This window comes from Amblyomma maculatum, chromosome 11, assembly GCF_055883805.1.
Source record: "Amblyomma maculatum isolate TAMU_Amacu chromosome 11, ASM5588380v1, whole genome shotgun sequence".
Taxonomy (NCBI): domain Eukaryota; kingdom Metazoa; phylum Arthropoda; class Arachnida; order Ixodida; family Ixodidae; genus Amblyomma; species Amblyomma maculatum.
The window spans coordinates 124355645-124374272 of record NC_139354.1 but is presented as its reverse complement, the minus strand read 5'-3'; the positions used below and the strand labels follow the sequence as shown (position 1 = coordinate 124374272).

At 43.3% G+C, this 18628-nt stretch overlaps 1 protein-coding gene across 6 annotated transcripts in view; it reads left to right on the top strand.

Moving 5' to 3' along the window:
• The first annotated feature begins 2383 nt into the window (after nucleotides 1–2383).
• LOC146174893 (uncharacterized) overlaps nucleotides 2384–18628 on the top strand; it is a 126901-nt gene continuing 110656 nt past the window's right edge. The window contains exons 1-5 of one of the 6 annotated variants that reach the window (XM_084584102.1): nucleotides 2388–2672; nucleotides 3500–3638; nucleotides 7075–7139; nucleotides 7698–7781; nucleotides 14539–14599. In XM_084584102.1, coding sequence (XP_084440228.1) covers nucleotides 7134–7139; nucleotides 7698–7781; nucleotides 14539–14599 — 151 coding nt within the window. In that variant the 5' untranslated portion in view covers nucleotides 2388–2672; nucleotides 3500–3638; nucleotides 7075–7133. Of the gene's footprint in view, nucleotides 2673–3499; nucleotides 3639–7074; nucleotides 7140–7697; nucleotides 7782–14538; nucleotides 14600–18628 lie in introns of all 6 variants that reach the window. The other 5 variants (XM_084584101.1, XM_084584100.1, XM_084584099.1 and 2 more) reach the window with 5 other exon arrangements.

Here is an 18628-nt window from a genome sequence, read left to right as displayed (position 1 = left end):
TCGGTGAATCGGTTCCGCGGTATTTATTGTAGAAAAATAGAAAAGCAAATCTTCGAAAGTTTTCAATTTTTGTTTTGTGAGATGCTGTGTAGGGGCTCTACACAACTTTCACAACTTTCCCATATTCAAGTACCGGTCTTACCAGGCTCCTATAAGGCAGTATTTTTACACCGGGAGTGGCACTACGGATATTAAGACTAAGCCTCCATATGGCCCTGTATTTTAGAGATTACGTTATTTATGTGCGTATTCCAGCGTAGGTCAGACCTTAAGGTTACACCAAGATATTTTTTCTGCTGTACCCTATTAACTTATTTAACTGCTATGTAGTAAGGAAATATCGTTATTCTTCATGTTAACAGACATGATTACTGATCTATCAGGGTTTAGTACGATTTGCCCTTCAGCGCACCAGTCTTCAATTTCTTGTAAGTTAACGTGTTCATGGTGCGGTTCTGCGGTTACTACCTCCCCTAAGTAGACATATTCGCCTACTACTTCCAGTGCTTCGCTAGCTAACGTGAACTGCTGTTTCTTCCCAAGGCTGTTGAACATTCCTTTAGTCTTGTGCATATTGATTTTAAAGCCTACCTTTCTTCTTTTCCTGTCTAGGTCATACAAACACACAAACGGCCGACCGTTTGTTCAGCCAGTACCCGAAGTAAAACCGCGTGCATGACACGCCTTTTGGGACTGTTTCTGTTACCTCGCTCGGCCTATGTGAACAAATCATTAGAACTACCAATTCAAACACCGCGAGTTACTCACCCACCACTGCTAGACTAGCTTCACGCGATGCGATTCGAACTTGAAGGTGTCAGGGTTGAGTTTCCCAAAATGGTCGCCAAGGAGAGAATGGTCTAAATCTTTCCATATGTATCATCTCTAACCAGCTTCACGTTCAGTTGCTCCACGACCACAAAGAGAGTCCCATGGGTACAGTTTTGTGATCTCATGATGCCCAGACGTGATACTAATCCAAAAACCTTCACTGGTGAGAAACTACACTCTCGGCTGCGGCCAACAGAAGAATAGACTCACAAAGCCAGGTTGTTGAGCGTCATTAATCCGGGTTTCGATTCCGTGATTGATTTCGTTGGGCCGGGACTCGCACCGGGAGTAAACCGCGAGTTCCATACGAGTGAGATACTCTATTGCCATGTCGTCACAGCTTTTTAGTGTGATAGCCGCAATCACAGATTTTGCCGGGGTCTATCCGAAGCCGCTCACTCTCTCTCTCTCTCTCTACGTGAACTTGAAGCAGAGAAAGAGAAGGTCTCAGCATTTAGGAGGTGGAGAAGCCGCGGATCAGTAGTAGAAGCTTCTCTCTTTCTCTGTCCATCCATCTCTCCGTGAACTTGAGAGGAGGAAGGGAAAGTGGCGATGCCTACATCCGGTTGCTGCAGGACAGAGTGTGCGCGCGTGTTTACAAGCCGACCTCCTTTTCGCAGAAGTGTCTGGGTCGCGCACGTGTTTCGGTTCGGCGCTAACTGCTCTGTCTCTCGGTTTGAGGGGAAAGGGCGCGGAGGCCATAAATCTCCGAAACGCGGCGAAACACGGGCTGTGGAGAAGGCACGGCCTTCTCAGGAAGATGCCTGGACAAACGTCTCTCTGAAACCGCCGCCCGGGTGCAACCGACCAAGGGCAGCGATCAGAATGTTTGGGCCTTAGGTTTCTGTGTTGTGTGTTTTGGAAGCGCAACCGTCGGCGCTGTTTGTCTTTGTGACTGCTGGCCCCCTCTTGCGTGAGCTGAGGGAAGATTTTGAAGAGAGCGTAAATCGCTGAAGTGTATGCATGAAAGGTATAGCGGGGATAAGCGGTGCTACGCACCTACATAGTATTTGATTAACTATTAAAATTGGCCATATTTTTTACACTAAGGCTATATCTCACCCGTTCAGATATGATTTTGCGGCGGAAGCGATACATTCATAGGTGAATTTAGCAGGAAGAGAGCGAAGATGACAAAACGCTAGGTAATCAACGCCCGAATTTGCGGACGATTGTGGTACTTAGCTTAAACTGAACAACATTTAGCAGGTATCATAAATTCAGAAATAGAAATACTTTAATAGCATAGTGTAACCTCGCCCCTAAATACGCTTTTTAGCTAAAGACAGATTTTAGGCTTGGCAAGAATCTTTTTCTTGATTTCTCTTGCTTAAATATACTGCGTGTTTGACTTCCTCCGCACAGCTACGTCTCTCCTCAACTTTGGATATATAGGCTTAGGTTCGAGCAGTATGATACCATTTTACCGCAAATACATAAAAAACATTCCATATTGTCTAGAGCAGACGGCAACAAAATCAATGTTAGTTAAGTACCCATTGTTTGGTTTGTTACTATATCTGCCTGTCGGCTTATATTTTATTTTAACAACATAGATTGCCTAAAATGAGCGATGGGGTATAAGAAATATCAAAATTAAAATTATTGGTTTCCCGCTGTCACACGCTGATCAATATGAAGAGAAAAACACCATGCGGCAGTTTACAGGACACGTTTGGTGCTATATACATTGAATAGCAGATTAAGCTGTAAATATTTCCGCGGCGCTGAAGCGTTCGCATTTACAGTGAGAAGCGCAGAAAAGGCAGGTCGCGGATAGAAAATGCCTCAAATAACCAACTCACTCTGTCTTTCTCTATGGGCTATTATGCTACTCACCGGTAAGCCCGGCTTTCCTTCTTCTAACTTGTACAATGGCCGTATAAGCTGCCACGTAGCAACTGCAAATCAATGTTTACTTTGCATTAATCCCACATTTGTGTACTGTCAATGAAAAGTCTATGATATGCTCTGAATGTAAAATAACACTATTTTATATGCTCACACAATCTAGCATAAGCGCATGTCGATGCTATCTTGCTTACCCAAAAGTTAATGCTTGAAGGTAAATATCACAAACCATTCGGATATAACTGGCATGCATTTCGGCATTAGCAACTCTATTAGATACAATGAACAAAAATGTGCACAACACAAGCCTGACTTGTTGTATAACCTGTGCTCGAAATTGAGTGAATAATGCTATGCATTTTTTATCAAGGCCATGACCAGAGGTATAAAAAAGCACGAGAGAGGATAATGAGGTTATTTCGTTGTCTTCTATCAATGATGCATGTTACACACTTCAAAATTGCGCTTCTGGAGGCGAGATAAGTAATCACGTCGTAGGCGTTGGTATAGATTATCTGGAAGCAAAGAGATACGAAATACGAGAAGAAATACTCTTCTGCCTTTTAGCATTTTGCTTCAAAAATATACAGGATATTCTTTCGGTCCCAAGACATAAATGAAACTATTTTTGAGGTATCTACCCCTGAATATGAAGAAACAGAATCAAACTAGAACAAATGCAGATATATATTTTTGTCCAAATAATAGTTTTCAGCATGTTTCATTGAAAACCATTTCTTACTAACGCTAAAAGTATTTCCTCGCTTATCCGGGCCACATTCAATTCAATTCAATTTATTATTTATTTGCCATCCAGGTACAATGATGGCGGGAGCCCGGGGTAAAAGCTGCCGTTTGACAGCTTGACAAAGCCACGGGCCCCCACTTTGGCAGCACCACAGTAGTCAGGCATATATAAAAAAAAAAAGCACATGTCATGTGAATTTAAACACAAGGTAAGAAAACATTGAAATAATAAATACAGCTCTTGTCAGTGTACAGTTATGAAACGCAAAGTACACAATGAAAATGAAAACAAGCAGATAGAAGCCTACACTTATGGCGAGAGAAAAAAAAAAAAAGAAAAAAAAGGATGAGGAAACATTGAGATAATAAATACAGCTCGTGTCAGTTTACAGTTATCAACGCAAGGTACACAATCAAAACAAGCAGATAGAAGCCCACACTTACGGCGAGTAAAAAAAAAAAAAAAAAAAAGAAAAAAAAAAAGAACACACACACAAAAAACAGGTTAAATCAGTCATGAACAAAACCGTTCTATTGAATGCAAAAAGTACTGAAACAAATTCCGACGTGCAGCCCTGGGAAGAAAGATATTGCTTTGTGCTAAGTTGTTAAGCAGTCGGGGTAGTCTATTAGCTAATGTTTGTTCACCAAACGAAGTTCTGTAAGTTTTTACACTCCACTGCTCAGCATTTCTTATATTGTATGATGACTCTCGTTTTTCTAGCCCAGCTAATTTACAAAGAAAAGAAGTGTTGTTTGAGACCTCGTTTTTTATAGCCTTGCTTAAGCAGTAGTCATAAAGCTTGGTTATTGGAAGTATGCTGTACTTTAAGAAAAGAGGTGTGGTGTGGTAAGTTGGCGGAACATTTTCAAGAATCCTCAGGAATTTTTTCTGTAACACTTGCAGCATCTGAAGATTTCCTGCTGTTGTTGTACCCCATGTTAAATGACAATAGTTCAGACGAGAACTGAACAATGAATGGTATACCATCAACATTACGTTTCGTGGTAATACCTCACGGTTCCTGTATATAAGGCCAATAATATTTGAGCATTTATTTACAAGGAAGGTAACATGTTCATCCCATGACATTTTTTCGTTAAATATTACGCCTAATGTTTTAAATGAAGCCACGATTTCTAAGGGCACAGACTGTAGGTATATATTCTTCGTAATAAAAACTGCCTTGTTTTTTCCTCTGAAAACAACGGCTTTTGTCTTAGCTGCGTTAATTCTTAACGAGTTCTTGTTACTCCAGTGTTCTATTTGCTTAAGTGTATTGTTTGCAGTGTCTGTCAGTTCTGATATGCTATCTCCGGCAAAGAAAATGCTGGTGTCATCAGCATAGATAATAAATTTCGCGAGTGGAGCTGTGTGGACGATATCATTTATATATATATTAAAGAGAAAGGGACCTAAAATACTTCCCTGTGGAACGCCACAGCCTACAGAATCCATATCTGATAAAAAAACCATTTATTGTTACTGCCTGTTTTCGATGCATGAGATAGGACTGCACAAGCGATAGTGCATGTCCGCGGAAACCATAGCGCTGAAGCTTACCAAGAAGTATTTCGTGGTTAAGTAGGTCGAACGCCTTAGAAAAGTCAAGAAATATGCCAATAACTATCCTATTCTTTTCAAGTTCGTTCAATATATATTCCTTTTGCTCTAATAATGCAAGTTCAGTAGATCGGTGCCTACGGAAGCCATACTGAGCCGCTGTTATGATTTGGTGCTTTTCTTCAAAGCGTAAAAAATTCCTGAGTATTACTTTTTCCAGTAGTTTAGAGAATACGGGTAAGATAGATATTGGCCTATAATTCCCGAGTTCATTTTTATCACCTTTTTTAAAGATAACACTTACACGCGCGATTTGCATTTTACGAGGAAATACAGCAGTGATGACACAAAGGTTTAGGATGTACGTAACATATGGTAAAATGAGATCAAAAACATACCTAATAGGCTTTATCTGGATGCCATCAATATCAGTTGATGTGCTACTGTTCAGTTCTTGGAAAGCTGACGTTACATCTTCTTCATCAACCGGTTCGAGAAATATAGTGTCACGAATGTGGACAACTTCACTGGTATCAGTTTGCGGAGCCATATTAATGGAGACCCTAACAAAGTGTGCGTTAAATGTGTCTGCAAGTTCTTTTCCGGATATGTTCACGCCGTTAATATTTAGCGTATTTAAATCACCACCTTCACTACTTCGCCCTAATATAGCGTTTAGTCGCTTCCACGTAATGTCGGCACGTCCTCGAGTAGACGTAAATTGATTTTTGTAATAGGTGTTTCTGGCTTTTTTAAGTTCGGCATTCAAACGATTGCGATATTTTTTAAATGCTGCTAAATCGCATTCAGCTTTGGTTTTAATAAACTTATGATATAGTCTGTTCTTTGCATTGATCTTAGCCCTTAATTCTTGTGTGATCCATGGCTTGCGACTGTGACGTCTTTGTTTTCTAGTTACTACCGGAAAGCAGGACTTGTAAATTGGCTTTAGGATGTTTAAGAATGCCTCATACGCATTATTGGCATCATTTTCTAAGAGGACAGGCATCCAGTTGCATCTTTCGATCGCAGTTCTAAATGTGGACAGAGTTTTTTCAGAGACAAGTTGAAAGGAGTGTGCAGGACTTCGTTCCTTTTTATAAATATTTTTAACGCATATAAATACCGGCAAGTGATCGCTGATGTCAGAGATAATTACTCCAGAACTGATCATACTAGGATCATAATTGGTAATAAACAGATCTATGAGTGATGAAGACGTGGCAGTAACACGCGTTGGTGCTTTAATTACATTCATAAGTCCATGCGTTCTAAGCAATAAATTTAAGCTATTTTGGGATGTGTCTGTGGATAACATATTAATATTTAGGTCACCACCAAAAACAAGGTTTCATTAGCTTGGCTTATAAGATTGACTCCACTTTGGTTATGGTATCTTTTGCGCAGAGATCTGTGTTTTCACTAAGGATGAATACAAATATTTGTACAGAATAGTGGAGCCCTTCCCTTTGTCGGGATACAAAGGTGAAAAGGACGTTAAGGAGAGCTGCCAATTTAGAAAGCAGGAACATCCAACAGTATTTGGGTTCATAGCTACACTAGAGGAACTTGCACTTTCAAGGTGCTAACAGATAACTTATAGTAGTTTAAATGTACCCTTCTCTTTATTTCTCAGGTAGTTTAGAAGAATTTCTTGTTGGACGAGTTGGTGCATTGCTTTAAAAGAACCAAGATGCGCTATAAAAGGACAGCCACAGGAAAAAGCCAAGGAGACAGACAGAGCGCAAACTATCCTTGTTGGGCGAGTTGGTGCATTGCTTTAAAAGAACCAAGATGCGCTATAAAAAGACAGCCACAGGAAAAAGCCAAGGAGACAGACAGATAGTTTGCGCTCTGTCTGTCTCCTTGGCTTTTTCCTGTGGCTGTCTTTTTATAGCGCATCTTGGTTCTTTTAAAGCAATGCACAAACTCGCCCAACAAGGGATAGTTAGCGCTCTGTCTGTCTCCTTGGCTTTTTCCTGTGGCTGTCTTTTTATAGCGCATCTTGGTTCTTTTAAATATTTATTTCTCACTTAAGAGCCATATAAAGCGTAATGTTTCAGGTTACTTTTCTGCTGCAGGTTTGGGATTGCCTAAGCGCCATACGAACTCTGCTACTGCACCATGCACAGGAAGGCGCATGACGGTAATAACTAATGAGATACGGGTTGAGTTTTATCATGTGGACATGAAGCCTTGAAGTACTCGGGAAAAAAAGAGTGAATTATCTGTCATAATATACCAGAAAAAAATATTGAATTAAAAAAAATAATAGTCAGTGAACATTGCATGAATAAATGAGAGATATAACATTCGATTATGTAAAAGTGCAGCGTGTTACAAAAATATAAATGCATCATGAAACCACGCAAGAAGACAAGCGACAGAGAAGAAAGCGACGGCACAAAGCGCGGTTGTCTTTTTTCTCGGTTTCATGAGACATTCCAATACTAGCCACCAACAAGTCTGACTATTATACGTACTACTGCAGCCTACGTTTGTAGATATCGTTTAAGGAATAAAAAGAAGCGACTAGCGTCTATTGGTAGGCGAATATTTCTTTTGCATTGCTGAAATAAAGAGCTGTAAATAAATGGCTGCTAAAACCTTATATGATACTGTAGCCCATAACACGCCAGTTGCAAAATGTATTAGTCCAGCAACCAGCAAAAAAATTTACAATTACCGCCATGTTTTATTGCAGTCAAATGTGAACCCCTGTATGTATTGGTGTGTTGTAAATGGAAGAATGTCCGATCGCCGATATCCAGATGGCACGCAATGCTCGGTGAGTTCTCTCTGTGATAATGCGATGCTGAAGGTGGTGCTTAGTACATTTGATTTAAAAGGTGTGCCTTATAATCACTTTGCAACAATAATCATAAAATCTGCGTTAACATTTTAATGAGTTAATTATTTAAGCATACTAACTACCACCAATGATATACTACTCAGGAAAAAGGAACTTAGTAAGGCCGCCTAAGATCCTTTACGGCATAATAAAACTTAGATTGTGGGATGTTCTAACATTGTTGTGGTCAATAAATAAACCAAACGTGCGCGCAACAATATTAATACAAAGTTTACGGGACCGTACTAGCTGAAAATATTAAGGGACATTAGTTGTGTCATCGAATCTGAATTAAAAACGCCCCATTTTAAAGAAATGCCCGGTTCTGAAAAATATGGTTAACTCTGCAAGTCAGAAAACACGCGCTAAATATTTGCGTCGATTCTCAGCCGTAGCCTTTCTGCAAACATTTGTTAAAAATGGGTATGTGCTGCTTAACATCCGTTCGCGTCGCTTTAGCATTAGTTTTTACCCCAGCCCTGAAGTGAAATTCATTATAACCCGTCTGCATAACACAATCTTCAGAGTGACGATTTTACGCGAAATACTTCAATGCACAATTCCAAAAGGAGTACATCGAGGCTTCCAGCGTTGATCTTCCACTGTAACTGCGCAAGTATTGTTCTCATTGGTCGAATTTATACAGCTAGAAAAAAACAGCTCAATCAGTTTAAATATCTTATAATTTACATCTAAACTCATGTGCATTCCGCAAGATGCAGAGTTTTTTTTGTTTTGTTCCTTATAAAGCCATTCTCATATTAGGCAGCGCACTGCATACGTAAACATTTTAAAGAAAGCATCACAATGAGAAACAGGAAAGAAGAGAACAAGAAAAGGATGGACTAGCAACTGAATATTTATTGAAGGAAAGAAGACAACGAAGCCTCGTTCAGAAATGCGCGCGCAACCCAACCGATGAAATGGCAGGAAAAGGAAATGTCGCTCCCAGGAGCAGACGAAAAATTGCGATGGAGTTCATGGTTGCTTTTATGCGACTGCGAATAATGCGACTGAATGATATTAGTATTCAACAGAATACAATAGGATTCAGCCTACGTATTTTGTAAGGCGGTTTAGAGATCCAGAAAATCTTTCAATCTATTTTCAGTGTAGCATATATGTGGTTAATGCAGCGCTTGTCAGTGGCCCACAGAGCAGCAACGTCAAATGCAATTTAAAGCTTCAGACAGGCTTCCCATTTTCGAATATGAAGCTGACTAGCGTCGTCACTACACAAAACATTCTTTATACATCCATTTCAATTGCTCTATTGTAGGGTGGGGAAAAGTCAGAAGGGGGGTGGGGGTATGGAAAAATTAATAGGAACGGTGATTCTCTGGCTGAAATGCGATTGCGTTTGCTTCAGTAACAGGTGAATTGGATCTATTGCAAAGAGTACTCATAAATTTTTCGCAGACAAACACGAAGGTGGCGTTTCGAATTCATTCACGTGAAAAAATCATGGCTCCTCCGTTTCCGACTATTCTAAAAAAGATACCAATATGATAGACTGAATCGTTCACCACGACTTCTCAATTAGAGTATTTGCCATCATTATATTACTTCATGACCCAAAAGCGCACTGCTCCTAAACGCGTTCAGGGAAAACTTGGATGTTATTATAACTGTAATCTCAAAATGTTATCATTGAATTTTTACACAATCCTCGGCCAGAAGCTTGACGTGGTAAATGGTAACGTTGACTGTGGTTTGCGCAGAACGAAACCTACGTAGATATCACTCATCTAAAGCGCTCGACTGTATTTGTGTGCTACTAACAGTTCCTTGTTTCTCGTATTGTATTGAACCGTAGTTTCTCCTCGATTGTTTAATGAAGCGTTTCAATAAAATATACATAGAAAATGTACGACAAAAAAGCAGTGAATTAGGTCCATCATTAACATTCGGACCTTATGATTATTTCTTATGGAATGATAGAAACCTGCACATGACACTTCATGGATCACACTGCCTTGTCGTGGCGGAGGGGCTTGCGAAACTCGATGAAATCGTGAGCTCTGCTGTGTAGGGCCACCCAAGATAGACAGGTTACGGCAGAGAGTTCTGACAAAATGTGATTCACTAGAGAAGGTAATGGCAACCCACTCCAGTATTTCCTGCCAAGTAAACCCTATAGCCAGTCACAATACCATTAATGATATGGCGTCGGAAGATGAGCCCCCCAGGTTGGAAGGCGTCCCACATGTTACTGGGTAAGAACAAAGGGCGATTCCTAGTAGCTCCAGGACGAATGAAGCGGCTGGGCTAAAGCCAAAAGGACGCTCAGTTGTGGATGTGTCGGGAAGCGACCGGGAAGTCCGATGTTGCAAGGAGATATATCACATAGCAACATGGAATGTAAGATCTATCACGCAAGGTAGACTGGATGTCGTCAAGCGAGAAATGAACAGATTGAACATTGATACCTTAGGTATAAGCGAGCTCAAGTGGACCGGAATGGGAGAATTTAACTCCGGCGACCATTATGTCTTTTATTGGGGGCACGAATCCAAGAGAAGGAATGGGGTCGCTCTCATAGTAAACAGAAGAATGAGTGAAGCAGTGCTAGGGTACAACTCCTTAAACGACAGTATGATTTCACTTCGGATCTAAGGTCACCCTTTCAACATAACAGTTATCCAAGTCTATTCACCGACCACTACTGCTGAAAAAGTTGACGTTGAGAGATTTTATGCGGGCCTACAATGCCTTTTAGACCGCAACCCCATCATCAGACGTCGTTTTTCTCATAGGAGACTGGAGTGCTAAGGTCGGGAGTGAAGAAATATCCGGAATTACAGGCAAGTTCGGTCTTGGTGAGCCAAATGAAGCTGGGCAGAGGCTAGTAGAGTTATGTCAAGAAAACAATCTGACCATAGTGAATACTCATTTTCGACAGCACAAGAGGCGCGTGTACACATGGACTTCACCGGACGGTCTGTACAGGAATCAGATCGATTATATTCTTTGCCGGCAGAGATGGAGAAGCGCTATACAAGCAGTAAAAACAAGGCCTCGGGCCCATAGTAACACCGATCATCAGCTTCTTGTTGACAAAACTTATCGTCGATTGAGGAAAACACAGAAAACCTAGAAGGCCTTTCCGGTGTGATCTGGATCAAATTCCATTAGAATATGCTGTCGAAGTGAGGAATCGATTTCAAGAATTAGATCTAGAAGACAAAGAGCCCGAAGAGATGTGGACTAACGTTCGTGATATAATACAAGAAGATGCTACTAAGGTAGTTCCAAAGCAAAATAAATGCAAGAAAGCGAACTGGTTATCTGAAGAGGCTTTGCAAATAGCTGAGGAAAGGAGGATGGCAAAAGTTATGGGGGATAGAGAAAGATACAAGGTTCTCAATGAGGATTTTCAGAAAATAACAAGGAGAGAAAAGAATGCCTTCCTGAACATACAGTGCCAAGCAGTTGAGGACAACCGCCAATTAAGGAACACAAGTGCTCTGTATAAGACAATCAAAGATATCAAAGGAAGCTTCTGTGCTAAGCTGAGCGTAATACAGGACAAACGAGGCAAGGACCTCCCTGAAGCCTCAGAGATAAAGAGGTGGCAGGAATACACAGAAGAACTGTTTAAGGACCCGAATATGCAAACCCAGCATAAGACGGTTGTGATTACTGATCTTGAGCCGGGCATCCTGAAGAGTGAAGTTGAATGGGCCTTAGCCAGCCTTGCTAAGTAAAAAGCTAGCGGAATTGATGGCATTCCAGCTGAGTTGCTTCAAAACCTCAACCATGACGCTGTTAACATTCTGCATACATTATGTCAGAAGATTTGGGCAACCCTACAAAGGCCACATGATTGGAGGAGGTCAGTTTACATCCCCAATCCAAAGATAGGCAGTGCCAAAGATTGTTCCAACTACCGCGCGATCGCGCTTATTTCGCATGCTAGCAAGGTGATGTTGAAAATCCTCCAATGTAGGCTGCAGCAGTATGTGGATCGGGAGCTTCCGTACGTGCAAGCTGGGTTTCACAAGGGCAGAGGAAGTAGAGACCAAATTGCCAACCTTCGCTGGATCATGGAAAAAGCAAGGGAGTTCTAGAAACCCATCTCTTCTGCTTTATTGATATTGCGAAAGCGTTTGATTGCGTAGATCACAGCAGATTGTGGCAAGCTCTCCTAGAGATGGGAGTTCCAATTCACCTCATCTGTCTCCTCAGGAACCTGTATGAAGGGCAAGAGGCCGCAGTTAGAACTGGGCATGGTTTTACTGGTTGGTTTCCGATTGAGAAAGGAGTGAGGCAAGGGTGCATACTGTCGCCCTGCCTATTTAGCCTATATGCAAAGTGCATCATGAGAAAAGCCAGTCTGGACGAGTCTTCAGCTGGAGTGAAGATTGCTGGAAAACGTATCAACAACCTTAGATATGCGGATGATACCACTTTAATGGCAGAAAGTGAGGTGGAACTCAAGAAACTTCTGATGCGCGTACAAGAAGAGAGTGAGAAGTTTGGGCTTAAACTGAACATTAAAAAGACAAAGTTCATGGCGTCTTGCCCTATCATCCTGGAGCATCAAGGCACAAGAAGGGGAAGCTATGACAGATTTGCTCTTCTTGGGCTCCAAGATTGCCTCGGAAGGAGACTGCAGCCATAAAATTAGGAGACGCCTGCTTCTGGGAAAGAGAGCAATGGCTATCCTTGACCGCCTAGTAAAGAGCAGAGACATTACACTGCCAACCAAGATCCGTATAACTCGTGCTATGGTCTTTCCAGTTGTGGTGTATGGATGCGAGAGTTGGACTGTGAAGAAGGCTGACCGCCGAAAAATTGATGCGTTTGAATTGTGGTGCTGACGAAGACTGTTGAGAGTTCCTTGGACTGCCAAAAGATGAAATCAGTCGATATTGTCGACCATAAATCCTGACTGCTCATTGGAGGGTCAAATTCTAAAGGTAAAGCTCAGCTACTTTTGTCATCTGATGAGAAGAGAGGAGTCGCTGGAGAAATATTTGATGTTGGGAAAGGTTGAGGGTCGCCGGAGAGGGGGTAGGCAGCGAACGCGATGGTTAGATGGCATCCTCGAGGCACTGCAGATGAAGGTATGTGATGTTAGGAAGATAGTGAGAGACCGGAAAGCGTGGCGTGACATGGTCCATAGGGTTACGAAGAGTCGGACACGACTTAACGACTGAACTGAACTGGACATGGCAGACTCGAGCTTAGAGCGTTGTAACACTCATACCGACTGCTCTGCCTTGGGTACAACAGGACTGGGGAAACCAACCACCGCATAAAAAGCCAGGAGGGAAAGGTTTTTACTACGATGATTCACAAACCCATGACTTTTTCGGAAGCGCGGATCGCGGCGAGGTGACGCAAATATTTTGCGTCACACTTACAGCTGCGCCTTACAGCTTGGTCCCACCTATGCTCATGTATGCTCCCCCTGCAAGACGACAGATAGCAAGGTCATCCACATAAGATGCAGGCAGCCCTCCTGCCGAATCTCCCCTGTTTTGGTTTTAACTAAACACAATACAAAACGTTCAAGAGATAGACCGCGCAAAGGGGCTGCAAATATGGCTAACCACCTCCGCAGGACAGGGCGGCAACGAAACCACGAAACTTCAACAATATTTTGACTAGCGCAATAACATTTTGGATAATAGATAAGCGGCAATACATTGTGTTCCTTTGTAGCAAGTTTGATTCAAGAACATAGTTGCAGGTCCATCCTTATCAGATTTAAACTAAAACGCCGAGACGTTATCATAAAGCTAATAGAATTTATTACGTTCAAACGTTCAAGTTCCGATTCGACTTCTTCGGCGCGACTGTCAAAGAAGCGAGCAGCAGCACTATGGCTTGCGCTTTCTCTTTCTTGCCACAGTGTCGAAAGCCATTCGCGGTGAGGACGACAGAGTTGCCGATAGCGTGCTCAAGGTTACCCTGTGTGCTGAAAGGGTCATGATTCGACTTGACTCCTTCGATAAGGACCGTGATCTCCGAGACAAGTGATCGCTTCTTGGAAATGAACAGCGAAGTCATATTTCTTGCAATGTTCGATGAGGATTTGCATTTTGTGTGTAGTGACCGGAAGTAGTTTTTTTTTTTTGTGGTCACATTCCCAGATTGAGACTATTTTGCTTTGCGAAAGTGTGATCACGGTATCAGTAAATTTCTACACGACCGAAATCGGGTGACCATCAGACTTAAAAAGCGGCGTTATGAACAAATTTCAACGCCACCACAACAACACAGAAGCGCAGTGAGATTGTTGGGTCACGGCCACAGAGAAAAGGACGACCTTTCAATGGGCACCGCGAGCAGCCCTTTCCCGAGCAGTTGTAGTGCGACGGCAAGAAAATTGCCTTCTAAGAAGCGATCGTATTGTCAGTGAAACAAGAATTATTTGTGAGTTGGCTAGTCGCGTTATGGCATAAAACACTCACAAATGCAATTGTAAGCAGGCTTCTGAAATTTACCGCACACAGGGCATATATTGTGCCCGGCATCAACTAACTAAACCGGGCATGAGAAGGCTACTTTCTCTTCTGCTCATCTTTTGTCGTCACTCGTGAAATTCAACCGTAACTATGCGAAAACATTTGCCTATACGAAAATTAGATTGTGCCGCTACTTGAGAATATTTACATATTAAACTAGCGTTTTACCAGACACACTAGCTACCGACACTGCTTCATCAATATTTTGGATTCTTCAGGTTGACGGATCAGAAAGCACTCTAGGACGCTGCCGCAATGGAGTATGTGACCAGGAAATGGGTACGTATTCGTTGCGTTACTAAGTAGGAAGGCAGCTATAGACGACCGCAATATAATGGCCGCCTTTACTATTCATAAAATATTGACAAGGATAGAAGATAGAAGACGCGGTGCATGACCAACCCCCTCGTGGCCAATAATATGCTGACACATGGTCGCACATGTGGGCTTCTGTACTGTATACCGCACTGAAGTAGTGTTTTAGGGTGTTTCGGAGGGTACTCTGAGGCAGCGGCGTAGGCAGTGCTAATCAAAAGAACTTCAATGAAAGGTGAATGCATTAGCCGATAAGAAACATGAGGTTTAAGTAGAATTTATGTCGTTTGTTCCTTTTCGGAAGGTTCTTTAAACCCTTCCTGTTATGTAGCTCGGCTTAGGGAAGACCAGGAGGCGTACTTGAAGATGATGATGATAGCGCATATATTTACAGCAATGCATATATATACAGACAGTAAAACTGGATGTTGGAATGAATTTACAAAAACGACACTGCGCTACTTTACTCTTCGACCTAACTAGTTAGAGCCTAAGCAGAACAGCCGCGTTACATGCCTACGCATGGAGCCTCTGCTCAGACTGGACTGAACTCTCTTGGATCGCGTCTCATTTTACACATTCAGAAAACAAAGAAATAGGGGCGGTCATTATCAGAGGCCAGCCCCACGCATCAACTGTCCAATATGGAAACATGCTAGATGGGCACAGCCCCATTGGTTGACCTTAGCCTCTAACCCAGGGCCCCACTAGCAATACAAATTACAACAAACAAAGCACAGCGAAACTCTTTCCCCAGTGAGGGTGTCGAACCCTGTCCTCTCGGGAGACTTTCTTCCCACTTGTCTCTCGCACACCGCCGCCCCATCAACGCTGCCCATGCTGGTTGAATCCTTTCCACAGTGCATTGCCCCACGCCATCCGTGTTTACCACTACGAACAACGACATGGAAAGGGAAAGATTAACTAGCCGCCAAGCTGAAGGCCTGGCGCCGGCTTAAAGGGGAGCTTCTGGCTTGCCCGCTCTGAGCACAATACCCGAGTACCTTCCTGAATGCTTCTTCGGGCGCTCTTTTGTCGCATCTGGAGACATGATAAACAAGACTTCCTTTCGCAATGCTCAAAGTCATAGTGTAAAAAAAAAGGTTGAAGGGTCATTTAGGCGCTCGCTACCGGCCAGTACGAAGGGTGCCATACATGCGAGCACTCGGCGGCATGTTCCACTGCGCATATACCCATGAATGACCTTTGGGCTAAAACGGTCCCGCAAATCTGGCTCCGACGGTCCGGTTGGCTCTCCCTAAACGCGGCACGCTTGAAAAAGAGGGACCGCGTCTACAATACCAGAAGCAGACAGGCGGGTGGCGGCGCCATGCATAGGCGCGCACCTGCAAGGAATTATCCTCGGCGCGACCCTACAGTTTCTATTCTGACGGCTTGTGCAGCGAAACTTTTTCTATGCTTATGTGCAGCGCAGCTCTGCATACCACAGGACTCGCTATGGAAAGAGACAAGGCGCAAAATATGTTCAGATGCGCAAACTTCCCAAGGCTCGCTTGTGTTGCCATCAATTAAAGGAGCAATCCTGGCCTTAAGAAGCAGGAAATACAAAAAAATACTTCTTTATCAAGAAATAATAATTTTATCACCGCATAGAATTCATTCTTGGACGCGGCAGCGCGAAGGGTAGGAGAATTTTGGAGCAAGCAAATGCACTGATCGATTATCCGCCACGCATGTTCACCGGCGTATCTCTTTTGGCCTTAAAACCAGAAGAGCGCCGCAGGTGTGTCGTGATGTCATCCCAGGTCTCACCGCAAAGCTGCTATTGCTGCGCCACCGCCGTCGCAGCGCTGAGCCGAACACTGCCTCGCCAGCTGTGTGCACGGGACGAATCACGTGCCTTGCAACTCGCTTAAGAAGGCGGGAGCATTGGCTGATGCTGCTGCGTAGGCGACCAATTCTGCCTCCGCTTCTACAGAGGTTCGCTCGTTGCAGAGAAACTTAGGAAGTGAGGAAGCGACACAAGATTGAAGTGGCAGTAGCGAGTGCTGCTCCGTCCAGCGGCGGACGCCATTGACTTACTACATGTATAGTTGACCCTTTACAAGTACAACTACGGCAAATGGAGATTTTGTTTTGTGACTATTCAGGAAAGGCAATCCTCAGGAACCGTTTTGCCAAGCATTGGCGCACTGGTCAACGCAGCGGTATCTTTTTGTATTTTTGTTCAAAGTAGCCTAATGTTTTTTTTTTTTTTTTTTTTTTTTTTTTTTTTTAATGTAACTTTAACGATAGCAATAAGAGAATAAAAATATTTCATGTCCACATTGGGATGTCCAGGCTGCCTCTACCAAAATAAGTACGTATCATATCAAGCAGGAGCTCTGACAACGAAGAAAGCTTTTATATAGCAGGTAGAGGGCGATAAAAAGATTATTATCCTATTTCAGTGATTGTTTGGAAAGCGAGGCAATATAAGACATGAACTGGCATGTACAGGTCTCACTAACAGGTATTCACATTTTACTCCGTTGTTTTGAAACATAGCCATTGGAGCGACAAAGGTTTATAGGTTACCTTCACGATAATGCATCTCCGTAACACCTTGTTTAATTCTTTTGCTGTACAGAAAATAAGCGCATTAATGAGCCCGTCTCGCTTGAGCACTTGAGGTTTAGAAATTTTGTATTGAAGAGGCGATAGTGCTGGATTCACTGTCTTTTCCTGCCGACACTAGCAATACCTTCGCAGCCAGGGACTGCACACTGTAACAACATCCGCCCATGTCCCGTCAAAACAACAATTCAGCGCTTCGATAACTGCCTTCGTGAACTCAAGAGAGTGGCCGGTCTAGCCCAGAGCTATCTTGCTCCCATCACGCACAGGACGTAACACAAAGTCGAGGGTGAGGTCAACGCCAGGGATTAGCGTGGCAACAAAACTTCTGAGTTGCGCCGAAGGGCGATGACGGTGAAGCAGACGACAAGAGCCCTCGGCCAGAAGTTGCGGCATGCGGCGCTAAGCAAAAGATTAAAACGGCAAATGCGTCACTTGTGACGTGTCATTCTGCGAAGCCCGTGGAGGAGGGCAGGCCTTTGCGCGCGCTAAAACCTGGAAAGGAGAAGGAAAGCCGTGAAGGCGCGATATTCAAATTTTGATTGCAAATCACTGTTTCCAAATGCCGAATTTCAAAGATTCTTGCGGTAAGGTTATTTTACATCGACATTCTTTCACACACTATGTATAGGGAAAATGTATTGCTATAGCTGTTTTGAGCCCCTTTAAGATGAGCGCCGCTCCCTCGCAGAGATGTAGGCTTGCCCAGCAGGGGGTGAGCCCCATCAGCCTAGTAGTGGCACTTGCAAACACGACACAGTTCTAGCTCAAACACTGGCTGGCTAACACAAGCGACGTGACCTTAATAAATAGTGCGCGTCGCGTCTGGCTCTTACCACCTGGAAAGCCCGACGCGCACACACAAGTAACTTCGCTCGTTTAAGCGTACCCGTTTTCTCCCGCCGAACTGCGCGTCCTCATCGGTTAGGCGATGCCGAAACTTCTGGAGAGGACGAATAGCTTCGGGCTGAATGAGTCACACACAGTAAAACATCGTCACCCCCGAGGGATGAGGAGGGTGAAGCCGATATGTACAAGGCTACGGTCTCCACTCGCGCGCAGGAGACATTTCGCCAATGCCCTGGAATATCCTACGCCGACGCCACGCTGACTATAAAACGTGCGCCGATTTCGTGGCAGTCATCCTAGTCATAGTGCGAAGAGAGGATAACTGATGGTCGCTTAGAGTAACAAACTGGATTCCAAGGAAGGGAGAGCTTAGCAGGGGGCGGCAGAAAATTAGGTGGGCGGATGAGGTTAATAACTTGGCAGAGGTCAAGTGGATGCAGCTAGCACAGAACCGGGTTAACTGCTGATATATGGGAGAGGCCTTAGCGGGTATAGTCAGGCTGATAATGATGATGCTAGTCATTTGCCCCAACATCCTAACACATCTTGTGAGTATCCGTTTTAAAT